Raw genomic sequence first — 23,200 nt, forward strand, 5'->3', positions numbered from 1 at the left:
GATGTTGATGCCTTTTGGAGCCCTTTAAACTTGAATTAACTAACAAATTATATGGCTCGCTATGTGTAACAGATGCAAAATGCTAATTCCAAAACCAAAACGTCTACACTCCATAACAAACGGCCAAAGCTGTGTTTTGTGCTAAAACAGATGCGCTAATATTGAATGCACTTAATATAACTTAGAACAAGCAAATCTGAGTAACTTTTTACCTGAGGGGAACTGTGAGATCACTTACTTGCCATTGAGAACAGCTACTCCCACTGTGCTTCTAGGTGTAACCATGCTTGCAACAAAGCTCCACTGGCGTCCTTGAGGGTCCCACCTGACAGACACAGTGTAATTTCTCAATCCTGCTCAAGGCACAGCATAAAAACCTGTATCTCTAAGGTCTCAGTCACACAGGCTAGAGACCGGTCAGCAACTCCCTGGCAACCTCCAGTCACTAGGGAAAAATGTGTGAGTGGGGCTTTAGCAATCATTTCACAGCAGCTGCCATCAAACTCAAACAACCCTCACTAACTGCTCAGGAAACGTCCATTTTTTCCTCGTGACCAGTGGTTGCAACCCAGTGTGACCTAGGCCTTACCAATAATGAAATATGTAATGTTTAAGAAGGGAATCAAAATATCTGTCAACAGTAAAATGTCATTTTAAAGAGAGACAGCCGTTTCTCCACAGAAAAACAGTATAAAAAAGCAGGGATATGAACAGCAAAACCAGTTTACCCATATGACTAACTACCAGACAAAGTAAGTGACACTATTTAATAATTTGGATGAATTGACCCTTTAAAAAGCTGGGTTGATATCACAGAAAAAAAACAGCAGTGTGAAGTTATTTTGCACCTTTCCACTGTACTGAGGTAACTCCAGCCATCGTGTCCTCCTACTGCATACATGGGTCCCTCTAGAACAGCCACACCTGCAGAAGATAAACACACGTACTATTAAATCATGAAAACTTCTCAAAACCAAATCAGCCAGGATAAGCAAAGCATCACACATATAAAGCATCATACTTTTAGGACAAGAGGTGTTAGTTTTTATGTGTGTGTGCAACTACACCCAGGGCATTAGGCATGTAGAGTTAGCAGCATGTTGACACCTCTGTACTTCAGGGATTTATCTGCCTAAACATCTGTGCTGCCAGATGTGTTTGAAAACCCACCATGGTTCACACACTTGCACACTTTCGTAAACACAATAAAACAGCACAGCACGCCTTATCAAATGTTGTTATAGTAATAGCAGGACACTGCTGCGAGTGGGGAGATGCCTTTCAAATGAGAAACATGGGCTCAAACCAGCCTGCTGAAGTGTTCTTGAGCCGTGGCACCGAATCTGCTGATCCGCTGCAGTTGAGTTGCTCTTTTTTGTCACTTTATTGCGTTAGGAAGCAAGTGTAAGGACAACGTTTGAAGGATTGAATCCAATTTCATAACCAAATATTTTTTTTCTTCAAAACTTTACTTTTATATCACAGTGCTTAATATCTTTGGGACACAGTTTATCCACAATGGAGCAGGGTGTGTCTGTAAGGTGCATCTAAGCTTCTGTTTTGATCAAAATTTGTAAGGTAAAGTCCAGTTTATAGAACAGCACAAAGTGAAGACATGCAGGAGTGTATCGAAGGCAACTAAATTTGAGATAAAGTATAAATACAGCCCAAACAGGACACCTACCTTCTTGACTCAAAATTCAAAATCTAAAGCAAAAAGAAAAGAAAATATAAGTTGTCAAACTGCCCTCACCTAGGCCATGCCTGTGTGTGGACATGGGGGGCATGACGCTCCAGGTTTTGCTGTGTGGGTTGTAACACTCCACAGTGTTGAGTGTCTTGAGTCCGTCTCGCCCTCCAACTACGTAGAGACGCCCGTCGAGGACTGCTACACCAAACTGTAGTCTCCGTCCACTCATGGTGGCAACTTGCCTCCAGGCGTCTCGACGTAAACAATACTGCTCAATAGTCGTGGCACCTGAAAAAAAAAAAAAAAAAAAAAAGAAAGAAGAAGAAGTACGTGCTATTAATTCTGAAACTCTCTAAACTGTACTTTTTCACACTTTGTCCTTTTATGCATTAAAAAAACAATTCAAACTTGCACCTTCTTGATAACGCCTTCTCACAGTTGTAGGATAGTGTTAAACCTGTTGACACTGATGCTCAATATTTCATTTAAAGGTAGAACTAAAGGAGCTGCTCATTAATGTGGAATCTGTTAAGCTATTAAGGTGAACCTATTATGCTTGTCCTTACTTCCTGTAGAACCGACTCGGTTCCTCACACTACACATGCGGTCAGCAAATGTACAAGTAATTCCTTTAAGCAAAAAAACCCTTCAGATTACCCTAAACAGCCTGTTTAGTGAAGGAATACCCTTAATATGGTAATGTCAGCTGTGGCTGTGAGCAGAGATGCCCCATCTATTGAAATCTTCTGTTTGTAATGGGCATCAATCAGAACAAAGCTTTTCTAAATGGAAGTTACCGACTCTCAGTTTGTAGCATTTGTCACAGTTTAACTGTAAGCTCAGTCCTCCTCTACCACAGCATCACCTGTGTCTGGATGTGAGATGCTGTTGTACCTTTCGTAGCATCCATGCCACCCACAGCGAACATGGCCCCTACGGTGGCCTTGCGAGGCCGAGTGCGGGGGCTCTGAAGCAGGGGCCGACGCTGGGGTAAAAGGTGATACTTCATCCCCTCCATCAGGAGGCGTTGGCACTCTACACTCTCCCGGAGGAGAGGGTTGCTCTCAAGGTCCGCTAGGAACTACAGACACATGCAAAAAAGAAATGAGAAAAAAAAGCAAAGGCATCAACACGCAGAATCATGTGACAGCTGCAGCTGGAATATATGGAGGGCACACGCATGTGCTACATCAGTATGGGTGTAGGGACATGTTGGCTGCGATGTTATCGCTGATTGAAGAGGTTCAAGAGCCGAAAGAAGGCTGCTCTCTCTCATTGAGAGATTAGATGAGATCAGACCAACAACCATTAATGCGCTCTCGCACACGAGACCACGCACACACTGATCATCTGACACACTAGAGAACTAATCTGCCCTCAACATCTCATCAGCTCTCCACACCCTATAACCTCATCTACAATCACACACACACGTGCGCAAAGACAGACACACAAATACCCAGGGGCTGCAGCAATCCACAGCCTGTTCCTGAAAACACATCCTGAGGAAACTGCTGCCTGTGAGAGGCATGGTAGTGAGAATCAAGTTTTCCCTCAAGCATGGGGGGGGAAATACATGATTTACATTTAGATAGGTTTGTGTTTGTGTGTTTGTGTGAATTTCGAAGTCATTTTAGGTTAGACTTTGAGAATGCCTGCATCTCTGTTTTTGTCCCGCATGTTCAGACAGTCACTTAGATTCAATCACAGAGAGCAGGTATAATGGAAGAACTAGAAGATAAATAAAAAAGAAGAGGAAAGCGATTATTATTTTTACCCTCTCATTTATTTTCTGTGTTCTCCTCCATAATTCCCACCAACACAAATAACATTCAGCTCAAATAATTCAACTTGGTCACTGAATATAAAATCAATTTCCCCCCCGCCAGACGTGGAGAGCGTAAAGCAGGCATGGTAAATGGATAAGCAGCTTACACACCAGGGTGAACCCACACTTCTACTGCGTACAATCACTGAGGGACAAATTACGGCGAACCCTATTTGCGCATTCATTCATGTGCATGTGTGTTAAAAAAACGGACAGATCGAAAAAAAATAGTGTTTGTCCTCTCCGGTGGTATTTATACATCTCTCTGTGAAGGACTGAATGTGGAGGATGAGATAAGACAGCTTGCTGCAGGCGTCCCACCTTGTCCTCTCCGTCCTCTCTTTACCTCACAGTGGGCAGAGAGAAACTTGTGTTATCTTCTCTGTTTCAGCTCACGCTTGAGAGAGAGAGAGGGGCAGCATGGGCTCTGTCTTCTTCTAAAAAAAAAAAAAAAGGCACACTCTCATACACACATCTTCCAGCTACACACATTTTTTATTCCTTATGCGTGTCCCTGTTGCTGGATGTGCTCTTGCTCTAGCTGTCCTCTCCATCTTGACTTTTTGTGAACACCATACCACTGCACAAATTCCCACAAAACACAACTTACAAACAATACTGCTATGCAAATAATTTAATATACAATTTTAATCATTTCAGATTTAATGTTGTCCTTTGAGGCAGTTCACTGGTTTTAGGCCTGACTGTAATATCTCAGGAACTACTGGGCGTACAGCCATGACATTTTTTCCACATACAGTCATGGTAGCCACAGTCTCTTTCATTTTAGCGCCATCATTTTAGCTGTATATTTACTTTTTCCAATACTTGTACCATATCTTGTATTTAGCACTAAAAAATACAAGAAATGAACTCATTCAGTGCTAAAAAAAAAAAAATGCTGGCATCCTCACGTATTAAAGTGAAAATCTAAGTGGTAAGTAAACATTATACCTGTGAAATAAACTAGCATATTAGCACTGTCGTATTAGATTTACAACATTTGTTTTTTTAGCATTGTGTTGTTGGAAGGCGGGCTTTTAAATATATAATACATCTCGATTCAGGTTTGCAGTAATCCATATTCTTATAAACATATTAAGAGCCAAGGCACACCATAATAAATATAATAGCATCTTTTCACTAGTGCTCTGACCTTGTAGTGTTGTTAAAAATTAAAAAACAAAACAAGGGGAAGTGTTTTACTGAATTTCCATGACAGAAAAATAAAATCTCATTTTAATTCTTCTCCCTGGTCTACACTGCCAATTTTGCTTCCTGAGATATCACATAGAGAAACTTACATTTATATTTTTTTCTCCAGATTACAAGCAGCAAGCTGTGCCTGTCTTGGGAGAAGACTTTGCACTATTTTTGGTAGGCTGCATTGGTTTTTGCCATTACTTTACTATTACTGAAATAAACTGGCTGTGGCTGTGTTCATTAATTTACTCAACTGTTGTCAGATCATCTGAAGAGCTTTGCAGTCTAATTTTTTCTATAATCGTGGCTTCACAGTAAGGTGCTGGGGTCGTTATGGCTCAGGATATAGAGCAGGTCATCTACCAATCAGAAGGCTAGTAGTTCAATCACAGTCAGACACTGGACAAGATACTGAACCCTGAGTCACTCCTGACACATTCGTCAGGGTGTGAATGTTAGAGAGAAGAATTACAGAAAGAAAATGATGCTTTGCTGGCAGCACTGTACAAACTAATAAGAATTAAAACCCAACAAAGAAGTCAAATAGGCTCGCAAACGGTCATATCCAGAGCAAACTAATCTTGGTTCACTAATCTGACCCAAAAAATAGGACTAACAGTTCTTATAAAAACGTGCCTGGAATATGTTAATTTATCACCATGAGGATAATTTGGGTGAAGGCCTATTAAGTGATCATCATGTGCAAGTTTTATTAAATTCTGACAAATAGTGTAGAAGGATTACCAATTCTTGTGAACTGTGTCCAAGTGGCTGCACATCATCATTTAGCAAGACGCTTACTTCTGCTTTTCTGCATACCTCATACATACAGGTTAAGTTCATTGAAAGGTCATATAGTATGGCTGGAAACAAACGCATACACACACACACACACACACACACACACACACACACACACACACACACACACACACACACACACACACCATATTCCTGCTTAAGAATGTCACGTGTATTTGTAATTGCATATTCTTGTATGTGACAATAAAAAGGGCTGTAGCAAAGGAATCAGTTGAAGTGAGCTGAGTTCAGGTGAAGGAATCTTTTCCTCAACTTTGGCTGACACAGAGAGCACATTCTTGCCTTGTTTTGTTGTGCAGTTGAGTGTCTTGTGTTCCAGCGGGGTTTGTGCCTAGATAAACCCAACAGATGAAGACACCCACGTAGGCTTCAGCTGCCAACATGCTCCATCAGACCTGCTTGTCGGTTGTCATCCTGCCTAAAAGCGCTAAATTTCCACTGGTCACAGATATTGTACAAGCTGTCATACAGCTGTTTGGTGTGTACCGTCAGGCTGATGCACTTCTGAGGAGATTAGATGAAGAATATATATGTGAATGTGTATGAGTGGGAACAGGGATCGGGAATTAAAACATTTCATCTGGTGAATTGACATCCTCTTGATGAATAATAACATGGTGGCCTAGATAGAGAGCTAACTAATTGGCTGATGAATATTGATCGGTTGTCTGTGTGAGGTTTATGTTTCACTCTATTGGCATTTCACAGCTCGTGAGGATCCTGAATGCTGGCTTATTTGTCATTTTGTCATGGTGGCGGTGGGGGAGGAGCTGTCACACATGATACACTGTTAAAGGTAAAAATCAACCCTTGGCTCTGTGCCTCTTTTGCTTTCAGTCTCTCTGCTCTGTTGCCACTCTGCTGCTTTACCCCTCTGCCATCCATCTTCTTCCCTGGTTACATGTTACAGCTACTTGTGATTTCAGCTGACCGGGGCGAAGCCATATATCTGAGCTGTTCATGCTATAAAGTGCCAAAGAACAAAAACAGGGCGATGTATAGATGCTGACAGAGATAATGGAAAGACCTGAGGGGGGACAGAGGGAAATTGTTGATAAGGGAGATGAAGAGAACAGATAATTTAGCTGCAGTTACGAGAGATATCACAGTTAATTAAGGTTTTAAAAAGTGTGTGTCTGATTATGCCTGTAGCCCTGGGCATTAAGTGAAGTTCTGCTTAGCATAAAAACTTCTGAGCATTACAGTATAAGTCAGATACCTGCCACACATACTAGACAGCACATAGAGCTATGACACACCTGACAGAGTAATGGTTATGGTCCCCAGCTGTCTGAAGAGGACAGTGAGACAGAGAGACAGGTTATAACCAAGAGGCCCGAGAGGAGAGAAAAAAAGGACGAGTTAAATTTGGCCAGCACACCGTCAGGGGGGAGACAGATGCACACTCCAACCGTGTACTTTGCTGTTACACATATGAGGACATAAGCATCTTTGACATCTCCCAAAATAAAATCAATAAAATATTCATGCAGTTCTAGCTTTGAAAAGCAAAGACTAATGCAGCACGCTGAGTGAAATGGTCAACAACACAATATAAACACAATGTGCTCTTTGTTAGCTAACAGCGATTAATATATTTTTATTCGAAGAAACCCATGAAGCGCCGCACATCGAGACATGTCGTGTTCACGGCTAAATCTGGTTGACCAGTTGTTAGCCTTTAAACAGACACGTCTAATTGTCTGTGTATGTCTAAATTTGATTCGAAAGCAAAATGTATTTTTTTAACTATAAAATTCATGTTTACCCATTGAGCAATTTTCTTTTGTTTGGAGATCTAAAAGGTCTAAATTTTGTTAGGAAACGCTTGTGATCAAACAGTAACACATCTAATCAAAGTACACAGAGCAGCATTATCCGATGTTTACGCCTTTGATAAGCTTATGCAATGTTAAGTTTATTCCCTTTCAGAGCTGCCGGGTCTACTTATTAATGCAACTCTGATAATTAATTGAATTTTCACCAGGATCTCTGTATTGTGCATCTGTTTGTTAAATCTTACCATTTTAATTTTCTTGGTAACCAGTGACATTTACCTCTTTGACGCTCTCACCTGTGGTTGCAGCAGCGGGAGTCTGATATGAGCCAGCAGCTGGGGTAGGTGGCGTTGTCGAGTGGAAGCGTCATGACGGACCCAGGTTAGTAAAGACGTAACCACGGTTTCCTCATCCGGCACGTTAATCTCATCAGATGTGAGGAGCCTTTCCATCTCCTCCACTGGTAGTAGGAGGAACTCCTGGCCTCCAACCACCTCCAGAAAGTGCTCCTGGGGGTGCAAAGAAGGTTAGAGTAAAACTGAAGGATGGATGAGATGGACTGGAAGAGAAAGACAGAAGTGGGGGGAGGGGGTTAGAATAGATGAATAATGCATTGCAAAAAAAAAGAAAAAGAAGAAGAACAGCAGAGAGGATTTGAGAGGAGAGAGAAAAGGGATTAAGGGTTTGAAGAATACAAGTGGAGGGAGGAAAAAAGAGGAGGAAATTACAGCTTGAGAAAGGTCAGATAAAAATTGAGAGGAAAAGCTGCAAAAGGGGATCTGGATGAGAAAATATGAGATCTATTGAGTCACAAGACGGGAAGAGATGATGTGACAAAAATTAATGAGTGTAATCGGTTAATCTGACAGTTATTTGCTAAATGAACTGATTAATTGCTTAGTCTATTTGCAGCTCCTTAAATTGCAGATTTCCCTGCGTGTTTTTGTCAAACAGTCCAACAAGCTACAGCTGATCACAATCTTGTGAAAGCTTATTTCTCATTAGATGTAAAAAAACAAAACAAAAAACTCTCAACATATTTCTACCATCTGTAAAATTAAAAGAAAAAACAGAGAAAAAAATGTGACCTGAATAAAAAGGTAGGAATCTAAGCAGTGTCGAAGTCATTCTTGTTTAGCTCTTACACAAAGACTGCAATAATCCTGTAAGCTTTGTGAGTCTGAACGTGTGTTTGAGAGTGAATTACAGACACTGACAGTCACACCCAAAGAAAGCCACCTTTATGACATAATTACCCGAGATTAAACCTTAACAATAATCCACTTACAGAGAACTGGAGAGAAAAAGAGAGGAACAGTACTACAGACAGAGACAGACACGCAGAGTGACGCTGGATGAAAAATGAGGCATGTAAAAAAAAAAACACCACACAAAAAAACAAGAGAACAAGAAAAAGAATAATCAAGTCGATGAAGGAGCTATTTCACCGTCACCATAGCAACTCTGTGCAGAAAAACAGCCATTGTGGCAATAATGATTGTGGTGCTGTGTGAATGAGGAGCCAATTTGTTACCAAGAATAAGATGAAGGCTGGGGGTGACTGGAGTCTTACTGAATAAAGCTGTACTGAGGTTAAAGGTGAAAGAATCCTCTTAATTGTTTTTACATGTCACTGTTAAAGACTTGCAATCTACCTAGATCTGCAACATCATTTCCAGCACTGCGTTTCCCAAAGCAGTCTTTTCATTCATTTTCGTGTGGTGATTCTACAAGCAGGGGAGGTATACAAAGATGTGAACTGGCTTTGTACCCACCATGGTGTAGGCGTGAGCAGCCCGATGCAGGTCATGGCAGCCCTGAGCATCAGCATAGGAGCGGATGCCGAGACAGTTGGATGGGTGGAGCTGCTTCATGAGGAAGGAACAGCAAGCCTGAACTACAGATGACAACTGCAGCAGGCAGGAGGCTGACAACAGAGACTCAATGGTGTCTTCCCTCAACTCAAGACGGCCTGGATGACATGAAGGGAAGAGCAGAGGAGCAAGATGGTGAAGAAAGAGAATTTAAAACGTCATAAAAACATGGAAATAATGAGACTTAATGTTATTTAAGAGATCTGCAGTACTGCAACAAGATCACGTGTGTTCATCTTTTTAAAAAGAGAATAATCATTAAATATTTAGTTAACATAGAAAATGTAAAGGCAGCTAGAAAAGACTTCCTGGAGATCTTAGCCATTAATAGATGTTGAGCTCACAGTAATGTTGGTGCTTGTTTGCATAATTTAGATCTTGCAGAGTACTGTACAGGACCTGGTCTGTTAATCCTAGCATGTCTTCATACTCTCTGTAATGGAGTATACAACGGACTAACCACACAGTTTACTTTTGCATTTTGCATGTATATTTTGTATATTGTATTGATGCATTCATATTTGTATATACTGATGCTGGAGCACAATTTCTAGATGGTGATGAGATGATGATCATTTCCACCCCCCAAAAGGAGGATAAGCCACAGAAGGTCATTGCTGAAAAGACTGGCTACTCAAGAGTACTGAGAGGAAAGGTGTGGAATGAAGAGGTGCACAAGCAACAGGGATGAGTGCAGTTTGAGGAGAGAAAAGTTGATTGAAGAACTTTGAACAGCTTCACAAGGAGTGGACTGAAGCTAGTGTCAATGCATCAGGATGCACCGCACACTGAAGTCTTGAGAAGACTGCAGCAACTGTCTGCAGCATTTCTAATGTGAAGGCACCACAGCCCTCTACGAGGAGGTTTTAGAGCACTTCAAGCATCCATCTGCTGACAGGCTTTATGGAGATGCTGTTTTCCTTTTCCTGCAGGACTCCGAATCTGCCAACAGTGCCAAAACTACTACCAAACTATGAACTATGAAGAATGTACACACAGCGTTCAGATCATCTTCATCTAGACAACAGGTTGTATGTACTGAACTAGAGATAATGAATATTTACTGGAAGTGAAATATTCTAAGAATACTGGGTGTTATGAGATCTATCATCAAAAATAAAAGCAGAGTACTGCAGTATAAATATATAAATAGAGAATTTGGTGCATTTGTCGACAATTTAATGTTTTTTTAAAATTCCAAAATCATGAAAAAAGAAGTGGCCATGTATCCGTAAAGAGTAACGTGAACATAGAGTTAAGTGATAAAAGCTGATGTCAATGCCCACCCACATCCGCTAATGGCACAGCAGCATATTTGCAAATTTCTATGCTTTTGCCTCTGCAAGCCACTTTGCAACCCGCTTCCAGTCCAGCTCCTCCTTCTTATGGTATGTAACTGAACTGATGGCATGCATGCTGTCACTGATGTCTGTTCTGTTCTATGCTGTAGGTTTGTCTTGCTGCTATTCAGTGCATGCACATGGAAGAGAACCACACAGCCAAGCACTATTTACTACAGAGAAGAAAAAAACAACAATAATTCCTTCTTAAAGATCATCCTGTTTTTCTAAAAAGAAAAAGGGAAGTTGACCACTATATACCTGTGTATGCATATTGCACCAGGACCCACAATGCATCAGGGTCTACACCCTCCATCTTCACCTCGTCCTGCTTGGCTTCCCGCACATCACTGGTGAACATTGCAGCAAAGTAGTCAGACACAGATGAGAGGACAAGCCTGTGAGGAGAGAGTGTCAGGGATCAGCCACAGAAGACGGATGGCTGTAATGGAGCAACAGAAAAAGTTCACTTTGACCTCGCTGACAGGATTGGGTCAGAACACAGATCAGAAAAGAGAAAGAAGAGGCACAACAAAACCATCTGAAGAATGAAACAGGAGGAGAAACCTTAAGGAATAAAAATAAATAAAGCTTGTTGCATTGTCAAACAGCATATGCCTTTGGTTAAAAACAATCCCCTCAACTTTCTGAAACTTCCAATCTGATATTAACATACAGCCACAGTAAAAGCCTAAATGTCCCAATCGACTGATTTGTCTCTTTTAACCTCTTTACGTTAAGTGTTAAAGTGTACAGGAATAAGGAAATTGGTCAGACTTCAGCACCAGGTGAGATTTCTGCAGCAGTTAGGAATGTAAAGGTCTCATTATATAATCTCCTTTTAAAAATGAAGGTCGCTGAAAGACCTTTATATTAGAGATGGAAAAAAATGAGTTAGAAACCAGTGTGTGCAGAAAATGGTAAAGAAAAAAAAGTAATTATTTCATCAGTAGAGATTAAAAAAGACACCTAGTGTCCCCTGACCTTCAGTGTAAAAACATACTTTATCAACCATCCATTTAAAAAAAACAAATGATGCAGAGCCTGAGATCTTTAAAGAAACATAAATGCTATTTCAACAACATTCAGCCAGATTTCTGTCTAAGAAAGAAGAGATGGCAGCTACAACTTTTCAAAGAAATACACAGGCACAGTTTCTAGACTTCCTTCAGTGTGGTACAGCACAGTCTTTGTCAGTAATAAGACTGTAAAACCTAACTCATGATGATTCAGACCTCTGGCTTGGAAGATTCTCTCATGATCCATTCTTAATGACTTGCCACACAATCCTTCTATCGTACTGCCAGATCCAGTCAAAAGTGAAGCCCTCCTCTGCAATGCTATCCAGTGTGCTCAGTTGGGCCTTGCTTGACACCCCTCATTTATATAGTATACATTAATTCAAGATGTAACTTTACTCTTTGAATAAGATATGTGTTTAATTTACCCACTGCTAGTTTCTTAATCTTTTTGCACACACTCATACCCCTTGGTTAAAAAAAGGAGAACAGAAACATGAGCAAATCTAGTGATGAGATAAAGGAAGAAGAAAGAAGACAGAAAGAAAAGAAGGGGAAATTTGATTATAATAAGACAAGGTTAATGTAAAATTTATTGGCAGGAAAGTCTGAGGAAGAAGTTAGCTAGTGTAATGGAAAGAAAGTGAGATGAAGGACAGAGTGAAATTATCTTAAGGTCACTTGTAAGAAGACAGTTAATTAATTCCATTCTGCAACAATCCATTAACCTTTCGTGCCACTGTTAAGTTACACACAGGCACACAAACATCTAGGCATTACAACAGCACTCGTTGGTGAATATTTACTTCCTGCTAGAGATGCCTTTGCACATGAAACCTCCAAGGAAGGATGCAAAATGCCATTGACATATATTTTTGATATCTGATCTAAATGTATCTGAGTAAAAGGCTCCCGAGTAAACCTTTTGAGGTGCAGCAACTAGTCAGTTTAACTGATTAACGTAAAAATAATTCGGAACGTTTGTTCAAGCAAAGTCCCAAACATGACCTGAATGATGACATAAACTTGTGACTCATATTAACATGTTAAACTGGCTTTGTTTGTGGCTACTTGAACATGAGTGTGTGCATGCACTGAATGTGTATAGTCTCATTACTGAGTGTGACACTGGGACCTTGACAGATAGCCTGAAGCAGAGAAGAGCTGTGTGAGCGTGTGTGCAAGTGCGTGTGTGTTTATTGTGCAGACAAAGATGTCAAAAATACACTACAGTCAGCAGGAAGTCATTCTGCCAGTATTCTAGTCAGGTATCTTCCCCCCCCAATCCCTCTCTCCCTGGTGCACACACACAAACATGTTCCCTTAATTTTTCATGGGTCTCTGTCTGACTAGCTGTGAGCGACACAGGCTGTATACAGCACTGGGTTATTTGCACACAAACACAAATGCACTGCGCTGAAGACAGAGACAAGACAGGCAGTGTGTCAACGTGTAATGGAAAGAGCAGAGAGAAGACAAAATGCCAGAGTGGAGAGAGCAGGAAACAGACGAGTTGGACTCAGGAAAGGAGGGCAAGCGCTGGAAACTGAACAGTGTGTCTGTTTGTGTTTCAGTGTGGATGTGATGCTCGGTATAGAGACACAGTAGTGGAAAAACAGAGAGGGGAAAATAACAAGCAGGTCGTGAGAAAGACTTGCTTGGATACTGCAACTTTTTGCAGTATCTCTGAAATACAGAGTTAGAAGAGAAGGACCTTTAACTGATAGCTTTGCTGCCAGTCCAGGGATTTCCTAAATCCATTTTGGGGCTTTTTACCTGGAACAGTTTTGTTAATTGGGTCTTCATTAGCTCATGTGTATTGGTCATATATTTTATCAGATGGTAGGAAAAGCACAGATTTCTTCCATATATTGCTGTAATTGATTTTAAAGTATGTGCACTACCTATGGTTACCCCTCAAAACTCCATTCCCAGCCAAAGCCTTGAAATTTAGTACAGACTTTAGTACAGAGAATAAATCCTAATGGTACGTATGGTTTGAACCATCAGATTTACTACACACATTCACATCACACTTGGGTTAAGCTGAAAAAAAATATCAGTCTATTACATTTTCAGCTATAGCAACAACACACTACAATACTCTGAGCAGGACCCATTGTGAACTGTCACATCCTCTGCAGAGCAAACAGACCTGGGTGGTTCATATAAGAAAAAAGCTCCTGGAAGTGGCTGTGCATTGCCCTTTAACAGAGGGGCTGAGGTTAACCAGATGTACACTGGCAAAACCCACTAGTTAGTTTTCTTCATCAAAGTCTTTATTCTTGTAAAACCAACCTTATAAACCCGCTGTTAAAGTTCAGCTCATAGCTGATTCTATTGGCTCTTCTAAAGGGCCCTACAGTCTATTATCCCCCGCAGTGTATCAGCAAAACTGAAGACTCTTGGTCTTGCAGTAATGGAAACAATGAACCGCAGCGCACCTACCTATCAGTCGATATACAGTGATGGTAAAAAAAAGAAAAAGAAAAAACAAAAGGTAATGGTATACTTAATAAAAATCGGTGAAGGCAGCGCTTAGAGAAGTAGGTACAAAAATAGATTTGCAACATAATGTGCTGCCACAGAGACTAAAAGGTACAACTGTGCTCAACATATTTATGCATTCACAGAGTTTTGGGTTGGGTTTTCCTCAAAGTGCACTGTTTGCAACAAACTCCGCAAGAGATAAGCAGCTACACGCAGTACAAGTAGCCTACTCAGCGTGTACACTGCATTTGTCTGTTTACATGTAAGATAAAGAGAGAGAGAGGGAGTGTATATTTTAGTCCCAGAAAAGCACTTTTATCCTACACATATAACAAAATCAATCCCTAACAAAACAACCACTTTCAAACAAAGATGTCGTACTCCTACCGCTTGGCACACACACACACACACACACACACACACACACACACACACACACACACACACACACACACACACACACACACACACACACACACACACGAGACAAACGAACACTCAAATACTTCAGACGCCAACACACTCTTTCACATGCAGCATTAAGATTCTCCTACAGCAGGGTCTTTTGTTTGTCACCATCTGTGCCTGGAGGACTAAATCAAATGAGGCAGAAGAGGAAGGCGAGAAAGAGAGAAAAGAAGCCTTTCTGCTGGTGGAGGGCCACTTTTCTGTCTCATCCCTGCAGATGGACCCTGCTGCTTCGCCAGTGGCCATATGCCCAGGGAGTAACATCGACGGTGCAGTGGAGGCATGTGACTGATGCATGGTTCAAACAGACTCTGGTACATATGGTACAGAGGTACTATAAAAATAAATCCTAGGAGCACGACTGTGGTTCTGCTGTTTGTGAGAGATTCTTTCCAAACATCCTGCGTGTGCAGTATATGTGTCATCGTGCCCGTGTGTTCATGCGTGAGTGTAGATGCACGTGTTCAGATGTTGTGGTGCATGTGTCAGCACTTCATTCGGGAGTTAATTATAACGCTGCTGCATGTATGTGATAGTAGAATCACTATTTCCAGCTGCTGTATTGTTTTTGCCTTGTGAGTCTGTGTGTGCGTGACCTGGAGAAAAACTGAAGTGGGATCAAAATTAGTTCTGAGCACCTTGGCAGGTGTTCATGTCTGTCTGTTGACAAATTTTATTAAGCAGATGACACATCGATTCCCCCCCCCCCCTTTTTTTGGCCGAGGCTCTTGTCTCTCTCTCTTTATTTATTTATTTTTAAAACGCTGTTTCTTTCCAACTGTTTTTTGTATTGAACAGTCCAAAAAAACTATTCAGGCTATCACTCTCGTCCTCTACAACTTTATATTAGCACTATTCTTTAAGCTAAGCTACTATAGAGTGACTGTGCCAGCCCTTAGGCTCATGATGTCCTGGACACTGTCTGTTCTTTTAAAAATATTGACTGTCTTTACAGCTCAGATTTTGGCATGAAGATCAATCTCGGGATCATGACTTTTTGGTGGTAAAATAATTCAAACCAAAAAGAGTTATATTAATAACTAAACACTTTTAGGATGGTGTCATTTGATGCACTCTCTTGGCTGAAGTTTTGTCTGTTTTCAGTGTCTTCTTCATATATATGATGGCACTTGTACCTTTAGGTGTTGTGCTTTACTGACCGACTTTCAATGTATTTTTTTTAATCACGAGAATTCTTATCATCTGCCCTTAATCTTTTAAAAGAGATAGACTGGGATGATTTATTTATATTAGCATACATATTGATATACTATATTTTTCGGACCATCGGTGCACCGGATTATAAAACGCACGGTCGATGAATGGGTCTGTTTTTATACATAAAGCCACCGGATTATAAGGCGCATTAAGTGAAACAAAACAGTCAGATAAGTCAAACTTTACTCAACTCATTCTTCTTGCTTCCTCCACTTCCGTACCATTGATTCATTAATGTTGAATCCTCTCGCAGCTGCTCTATTCCCATGTTGTTGCAGTATATTAATGACTAACCTCATCTTGTGGTTGGATTATCTCCGTTGTTCTCCTGACTGAAGTTTGGTCTGTTTACAGCATCCTGCCATGCAATTGCATTTGTCAAAAACCATCGGGAACCCTCACGTTTAATTAGTTAGTGGTTCATCCTCCAGCTTCACTGTGTTATGCTTTGTGTTATGCTAACATAGCTGTGTCGCTAGCGATCACATAGCACAGCATTATATACCAGGTAGCCTAACTTCAGTAACCCTATAAACGTCACTACTGTTCAGTTTTCTGTCTTCATTTATGTTGGAAGTGGTAGCAGAGCTGTACGTTTTAATTTTTTCAGAAATCTCTCAATAAGAACATGGTATATCATGTTTAGGTAACTAGTGAAACTAGCGAGCTAACTTCCTGCTAACTTCTAACTCTGTTAAATTGAATAAATTCTGTTTTCATGGATACCTAGATGTTAAACGTAATTGTTAAACCTGGTGAAGCAGCAACGCTGATCATTTTATTAAAGTTAAAAGAATATAGACAGTTTTTAACTCTCAGTGTGCTGGACTGCTCGTTTGACTTTGGGACCTGAAGGGACGGAGTTTTGGACCCAGATTACTCTGAGTTTGCGAGGCTCCTGACTACAGTAGCCGTAATGCTCCGACAATCCATCAAGTGGTGCGGCTTCATAGCTTACCAAGGTCGTACTACATTTTTTCACAGATGTTTGAGCGCCGTGTACCACATAAAATCGGTTCGAGGTCAGTAAGCACAACCAGAATTCAAACATAAGGCACACCGGATTGTAAGGCGAACTGACAATTTTTGAGAAAATTAAAGGATTTTAAGTGCGCCTTATAGTGTGGAAAGTACGGTAATACAGGGGTCTTAAACTCGCAACCCAGGGGCCACTTGCAGCCCACATCACCCCTACGTGTATGTTGACATGAAGAAATATAAAGCAATCTGGCGCCTGAAGTTACTTTTTTTGCTAGGGAGGATTTGTTTGTTGTTGAGTTCAATGTTAAAATAAGTTCTTTATGAAGCAAAAAATTATTTAATATGAAGGCAACATGAGCAGAGAGTACAAACATGTTGAGGGATTAGCTCTGTTAGTTCAGCGATTCATGTGTAAAGAAAACAATTTTCACTAGCAGTCAAAAACTAATGTGTACAGTTATGTCTGCATTTTTATGTTGTTAAATATGAACAAAATTATAGCAGAAGTGATGCCATGTGTCTGGCTAAAAAGAGAGTACTAATTTGTTTATTTGGTAGTTCAATGAAGGCTTCAGTTAGTTAAGAATGGGGGGGGGGGGGTTTAATCTTTTTATACAATATTAGAAATTTTAAAAAACAAACAAAACACTACATTTTCGCAAATATTAGTGGGTGTTTTCTTGTTTGTTTGTTTGTTTGTTTGTTTTTTGTACTACATGAGCACTAAAGCGGCCCTCCAATGAGATGACAGTGCCAACAGTGCAAGTTTGAGACAGCTGATATAATAAAAAAAACACAATGATAGCAAGCCATGAAGTGGCAGAACATTACATTTCATCTAGCCTAAAGCTGCGTCCACACAGGGAGAGATTCACAGCGATGTGGCGAGCAGAAACCATAGAAAGTGAAAAAACTACTCTGAAGTTGGTTATGTTGGCTCACAGAAAATCTGGCGTGGTGTGCATGTTTAAATATAGGCTCCAGCGCCGTTCCATTGGTTTATCTAGTTTATCTGTTCTTTTCCAACAAAAAAATCTAACCAAATCCCAGTACTATCATATGGAGCCCCTCTGATGACATGGTCCAAAAAAATACTACTTCGTGGGCACGAAATGGGAATAACGTGCCCACGAAATACTTATTTGTGGCAGGCACCTTCAGGCCTGGTGGGTGTGGTCCTGCCAGCTGACCGGTCACACCCAAGGATCCTCACACACACCTGGCACCAATCAAGCCTCGTCGGAGGAGCTACAAAGCAGTGTGGCTGAGAGCTCCTCGACGCTGGATCGTTGAGTGACTACCCTTCAGTGTTCCCAGCAAAATCAGTGAGTGCGAGTCTGTCGCTTTGTAAGTTGTGTGTTAACGGCTTCCTCTGTGGATTTTCCAGCAGGAGTGCGGGAACGGGAGAGCAGCGAGCAGAACTTTCACGGGAGCGGAGACACGGAGCAAGAGCACTGAGAAGGAGACACGGCACTGGACTTGGAAACGCACAGGGATTTATTATTGTGTATTGTTTACTTCACTGTAAATAAACACACTGCATTAATCGCACGGAGTTCCGCATTTTGAGTCCTTCCCCACACACCCACGGTCTGCCACGCAGACCATGACAAAAGTAAAACTCAATCATTCTGTCTCTGGCCATGGTGTATAGGTTTAGCCTACTCTTATGCTTATGTCTCTATACGCAGCTGTCCAGGAATTGTATCAATGTGATGTGCGCACGAAATACTATTTCGTGTGGCCACGAAATATTTCGTGGCCACAAATAAGTATTTCGTGGGCACGTTATGCTATTTCGAGGGCACAAAGTAGTATTTTGTGGCCACAGTTTATTTATTTTTTGGACCATGTCATCAGAGGGGCTCCGTACTATCATGCTACTGAAAGGATTAAATAAATTAGGATATTGATTTATAGCACTAACGCATCCACTATCTTTGTAATGCCATTATCTTTAAAGGTAACAGTGGAGAGATCAAGTGTAACACAAAACACACATTCAAGTAGTAAAATTCCTTTACACTGTATAGTAATCAGTTAATTAAAAGGTTGAGCAGTGTCATGGTCTCCGCTCCTCGTCAGCTGACAGCCGTCAGGTGTTTTGTTTTTGTTTACCTTTCTCTCTCACCTCTGCTCTCCCTTTCTCTCTCACCCTCTTCCATTCTCTCTTTCTCCTGCCGGGGCGGAGCTCAGTATGGGCTCCTGCCCCTGGCCTACGCACCTGGAGGTGATCAGCACATCTGTCGCTGATCATGAAAGATTGGAATCCTTCTTAAGAGGGCGAGTCTGCTCTACTCGTCGCTGGATCGTTGAGTCATCAGCGTCAGTCGTCCTGTATTTTGTAAAGTCAGTTTATGAGCATGTCTGAACCAGGAGACTAATGGTTTTTTTTCTGCCTGTGCATAGATTGCCTCTGGACTTGTTCTTCCCCTGTGCCTGGCGACTGAACGGGAGCAAGAGAGATAAAGGAGAGGAGATGTGCTAGGACTGAATGGAAACTTTCCCTTCCTGGACTCCTGCCTCTTTCACTCCTGGACCCTGGAACCCCGGCCCCTTTTTCCTTTGACACTATTATGTGTATATATGAATTCCACTGTAGGAAACACTGTAAATAAATGCACCTTTTGAAGACACTAGTGGTCTGCGCGTGAGTCCGATCTACGAAACCTGACAGAACGATCCAGCCACAACATGGACTCAGCAGATCAGAATACCATCGGTCAGGCACTGGCTGCCCAAGAAGCGGCGCTGACTCGCCACGAACAAATGTTACATCAGCTGCGAGGTGAGATCGCTGCACTAACTCAAGCTGTTTCCGGTTTGACTACGCCAGGGGGAGTACAGCCAGGGACCTCCCAGCCGGCTCGCCCTGCCCAGCAGGAGACACTCGCGGCGGCTACGGCCGGTCCCTCATCGGCAGCCACCCCATCCTCTGACGGTCCTCTGCCTTCGCCTGAGCCCTTTTCGGGGGAGACAGAGAAGTGCCCTGGCTTTCTGGCCCAGTGTTCATTGATTTTCCGCGAACAGCGGCGTTTTCATAACAATGACGGGGCAAAGATTGCGTTCTTGGTACAGATGCTTCGTGACCGGGCTTTGAAATGGGCCCAGGTCGTGTTAAACTCCAACCCGGAGATCTCTTTTGAGAGGTTTGTGATTAACTTTAAGACTGTGTTTAATCAGGGCTCTGGAGTCGAGGCTGCGGCGCTCCGCCTCCTTAACTTTAAGCAAGGTAAGCGGAGTATGGCAGATTATTCAATCGACTTTTGGATTTTGGCAGAAGAAACCGGCTGGGGACCGGATGCGCTCAGGAGCACATTGTTAAATAACATCCGGGAAGATCTGAAAGATGAATTGATTATGCGGGACCTACCCACTGCTTTTGACGAATTGATGTCGTTATGTATTAAGGTGGATGAGCGGCTACGAGCTCGTCGGCAAGCACGGAACTCCAGTTCCCAGGAGGCCGCAGGGCCGCGATGGGCGGAGGCTTCGGCCGATTACCGGTCCTCCCGGACATCAGGGGGCGCCGACGGAGAGGTACAGCCCATGCAAATCGGCAGCTCTCACCTAACTGCTGCAGAACGTCAGCGACGCATCACGGCCGGTGAGTGTCTGTATTGTGGTAATAAGGGACACATGATTGCCTCCTGTCCGTCGCGAGCAAAAGGCCGCGCCCGCCAGTGATGGTAGGAGTACTGGTGGGCGGTTTGAATCAGGATAAATCTCCTCCACGTTTAGCCCTGCCGGCTAAGCTTCTGGTCCATTCCGAGTGTCATTCACTTTCTGTGCTTATTGATTCTGGAGCAGAACAAAATTTCATTGACTCTGAACTAGCTAAACAACTCTGTGTGACTGTGGAGTCACTACCCCACGCCTTACGCGTCACGGCTTTATCAGGGCAGCGCCTCCCCGACATCACACACATCACTGAACCGCTCACCCTCACACTGTCTGGCAATCATTCGGAGGAGATTAGTTTTTTTGTTTTTCACTCCACTCAGACGCCGTTAGTTCTCGGTCATCCCTGGCTCCAGCAACACAACCCCACGATTAATTGGCAGAAAGGAGGCATTACGGGCTGGGGAGAGGAGTGTCATATGACTTGCCTTAAGGCTGCCGTACCTCCTAACAAATCTGTCACCGGCCCAGAGCCACCGCGGTCTTCCGACTTAGCAGGTGTGCCGTCTGCTTACCACGATCTCGCTGAGGTGTTTCGGAAGGACCGAGCCCAGTCGCTGCCACCCCATCGGCCCTATGACTGCGCCATAGACCTGCTGCCGGGAGCTCCCTTACCAACCAGCCGCCTCTATAGCCTCTCGTTGCCGGAACGGGAGGCTATGGAGAAATATATAACTGAATCTCTCGCTGCCGGCATTATCCGGGCCTCTTCCTCACCCGTCGCAGCAGGTTTCTTCTTTGTGGAAAAGAAGGATAAGACCCTCCGACCCTGTATTGACTTTCGGGGACTCAATAACATTACGGTCAAGAATAAATATCCACTGCCCCTGCTCACCTCCGCTTTCGAACTTCTCCAGGGCGCCGTCATTTTCAGCAAGCTGGACTTGAGAAACGCTTACCACCTGGTCCGGATTCGGGATGGCGATGAATGGAAGACGGCGTTTAATACCCACCTTGGACATTTTGAGTATCTGGTCATGCCGTTCGGCCTCACTAACGCACCTGCAGTATTCCAGGCTCTGGTCAATGATGTTCTAAGGGACTTTATTAACCGATTTGTGTTTGTCTATCTAGACGACATTCTGATCTTCTCTTCCTCCCAGGCGGAACACGAGACCCAGGTCCGGCTGGTGCTGCAACGCCTTCTGGAGAACCGGCTGTTCGTCAAAAGCGAGAAATGTGAGTTTCATGTGCCCTCGGTTGCCTTCCTAGGGTACATAATCGAGCGGGGAGATCTTCGACCCGACCCTGTGAAAGTCAAGGCTGTTGTGAACTGGCCAGAACCAAACAACCGTCGCCAGTTGCAACGCTTCCTTGGCTTCGCTAACTTCTACAGGAGATTCATACGGGACTTTAGCAGGATTGCCTTACCATTAACTCAGTTAACCTCTCCCAAGCTTGCTTTTCAGTGGAGTGACGCTGTCCAATCAGCCTTTCAGGAGCTCAAGAAACGGTTTGCTTCAGCGCCCATCCTGGTCCAACCTGATACCACTCTTCAGTTCGTGGTAGAGGTCGACGCATCCGACTCAGGGGTGGGGGCCGTCCTTTCCCAACAGAGGGAAGGTAAGATGCACCCTTGTGCCTATTTTTCCCGTCGTCTCACCCCTGCAGAACGTAACTACGACGTGGGCGATCGGGAGCTCTTGGCGATTAAGCTCGCCCTGGAAGAATGGCGGCATTGGCTGGAGGGCACCACTCAACCCTTCGTGGTCTGGACCGATCACAAAAACCTGGCCTACCTTCAAACGGCGAAACGTCTCAACGCCCAACAGGCCAGATGGGCCCTGTTTTTCACCCGTTTTCACTTCTCAATCACCTACAGACCCGGTTCCCGAAATGTCAAGCCGGACGCTCTCTCCCGTCAGTTTTCCGCTGCTGACGAAAAGGCGGATCCGTATTCCATTCTGCCGGCAACCTGTACTATTGGGGTCATCACCTGGGAGATCGAGGCGGCCATCCGGGCGGCTCAGATAGCCGAACCGGATCCGGGAGGGGGGCCCGTCCACCGACTCTATGTTCCGCGCTCTGTCAGATCCCAGGTTCTGCAATGGGCTCACACGGCCCGGTTCTTATGCCACCCAGGGATACATCGCACCGTCAAGTTTCTCCAGCGGTACTTCTGGTGGCCCTCACTCACCCAAGATACTCGGGAATACATCACTGCTTGTACGGTCTGTGCCCGAAACAAACCATCGAACCAACCCCCGGCGGGTCAGCTCCATCCGTTATCCACTCCTTCCAGGCCATGGTCTCACATAGCACTGGACTTCATCACCGGGTTACCTCCATCAGCAGGTAACACTGTCATTCTCACCATAATCGATCGTTTCTCTAAAGTGGCTCATTTCATTGCTCTGCCTAAGCTTCCCACAGCTCTAGAGACTGCACGCCTACTCGCCACTCACGTCTTCCGCCTGCATGGGATCCCGGAAGACATAGTGTCCGACAGAGGGCCTCAATTTACTTCTCGGGTCTGGAAAGAGTTCTGCAACTCCCTGGGCGCAAAGGTCAGTCTATCCTCGGGTTATCATCCTCAGAGCAACGGCCAATCCGAGCGGGCCAACCAAGAACTGGAGACCGCCCTGCGCTGCGTCGCCTCCACCAATCAAACCATCTGGAGTGAGGAGTTGCCGTGGATCGAGTACGCCCATAACAGCTTGACTGCCTCTGCCACCGGCCGGTCTCCATTCGAAGCTTCCTTGGGATATCAGCCTCCTCTTTTTCCTGCTGTGGAAGGTGAGCACTCTGTACCCTCCGTCCAGGCTCATCTGCGCAGGTGTCGCAGAGTTTGGCGGGCAACTCAAGCGG

At 43.4% G+C, this 23,200-nt stretch overlaps 1 protein-coding gene across 1 annotated transcript in view; it reads right to left on the reverse strand.

Moving 5' to 3' along the window:
• klhl5 (kelch-like family member 5) overlaps positions 1 to 23,200 on the reverse strand; it is a 41,899-nt gene that overhangs the window by 7,963 nt on the left and 10,736 nt on the right. The window contains exons 3-9 of the mRNA XM_085355981.1: positions 10,797 to 10,933; positions 9,097 to 9,293; positions 7,618 to 7,830; positions 2,585 to 2,771; positions 1,754 to 1,978; positions 849 to 924; positions 239 to 325 (exon numbers count right to left, since the gene is read on the reverse strand). Of these exons, the coding sequence (XP_085212107.1) occupies positions 239 to 325; positions 849 to 924; positions 1,754 to 1,978; positions 2,585 to 2,771; positions 7,618 to 7,830; positions 9,097 to 9,293; positions 10,797 to 10,933 (1,122 nt within the window). The remainder of the gene's footprint in view (positions 1 to 238; positions 326 to 848; positions 925 to 1,753; positions 1,979 to 2,584; positions 2,772 to 7,617; positions 7,831 to 9,096; positions 9,294 to 10,796; positions 10,934 to 23,200) is intronic.

The sequence above is a fragment of the Diplotaxodon limnothrissa genome, linkage group LG6 (genome assembly GCF_057381915.1).
Source record: "Diplotaxodon limnothrissa isolate DT_005_m linkage group LG6, D_limnothrissa_male_GT1.1, whole genome shotgun sequence".
Taxonomy (NCBI): domain Eukaryota; kingdom Metazoa; phylum Chordata; class Actinopteri; order Cichliformes; family Cichlidae; genus Diplotaxodon; species Diplotaxodon limnothrissa.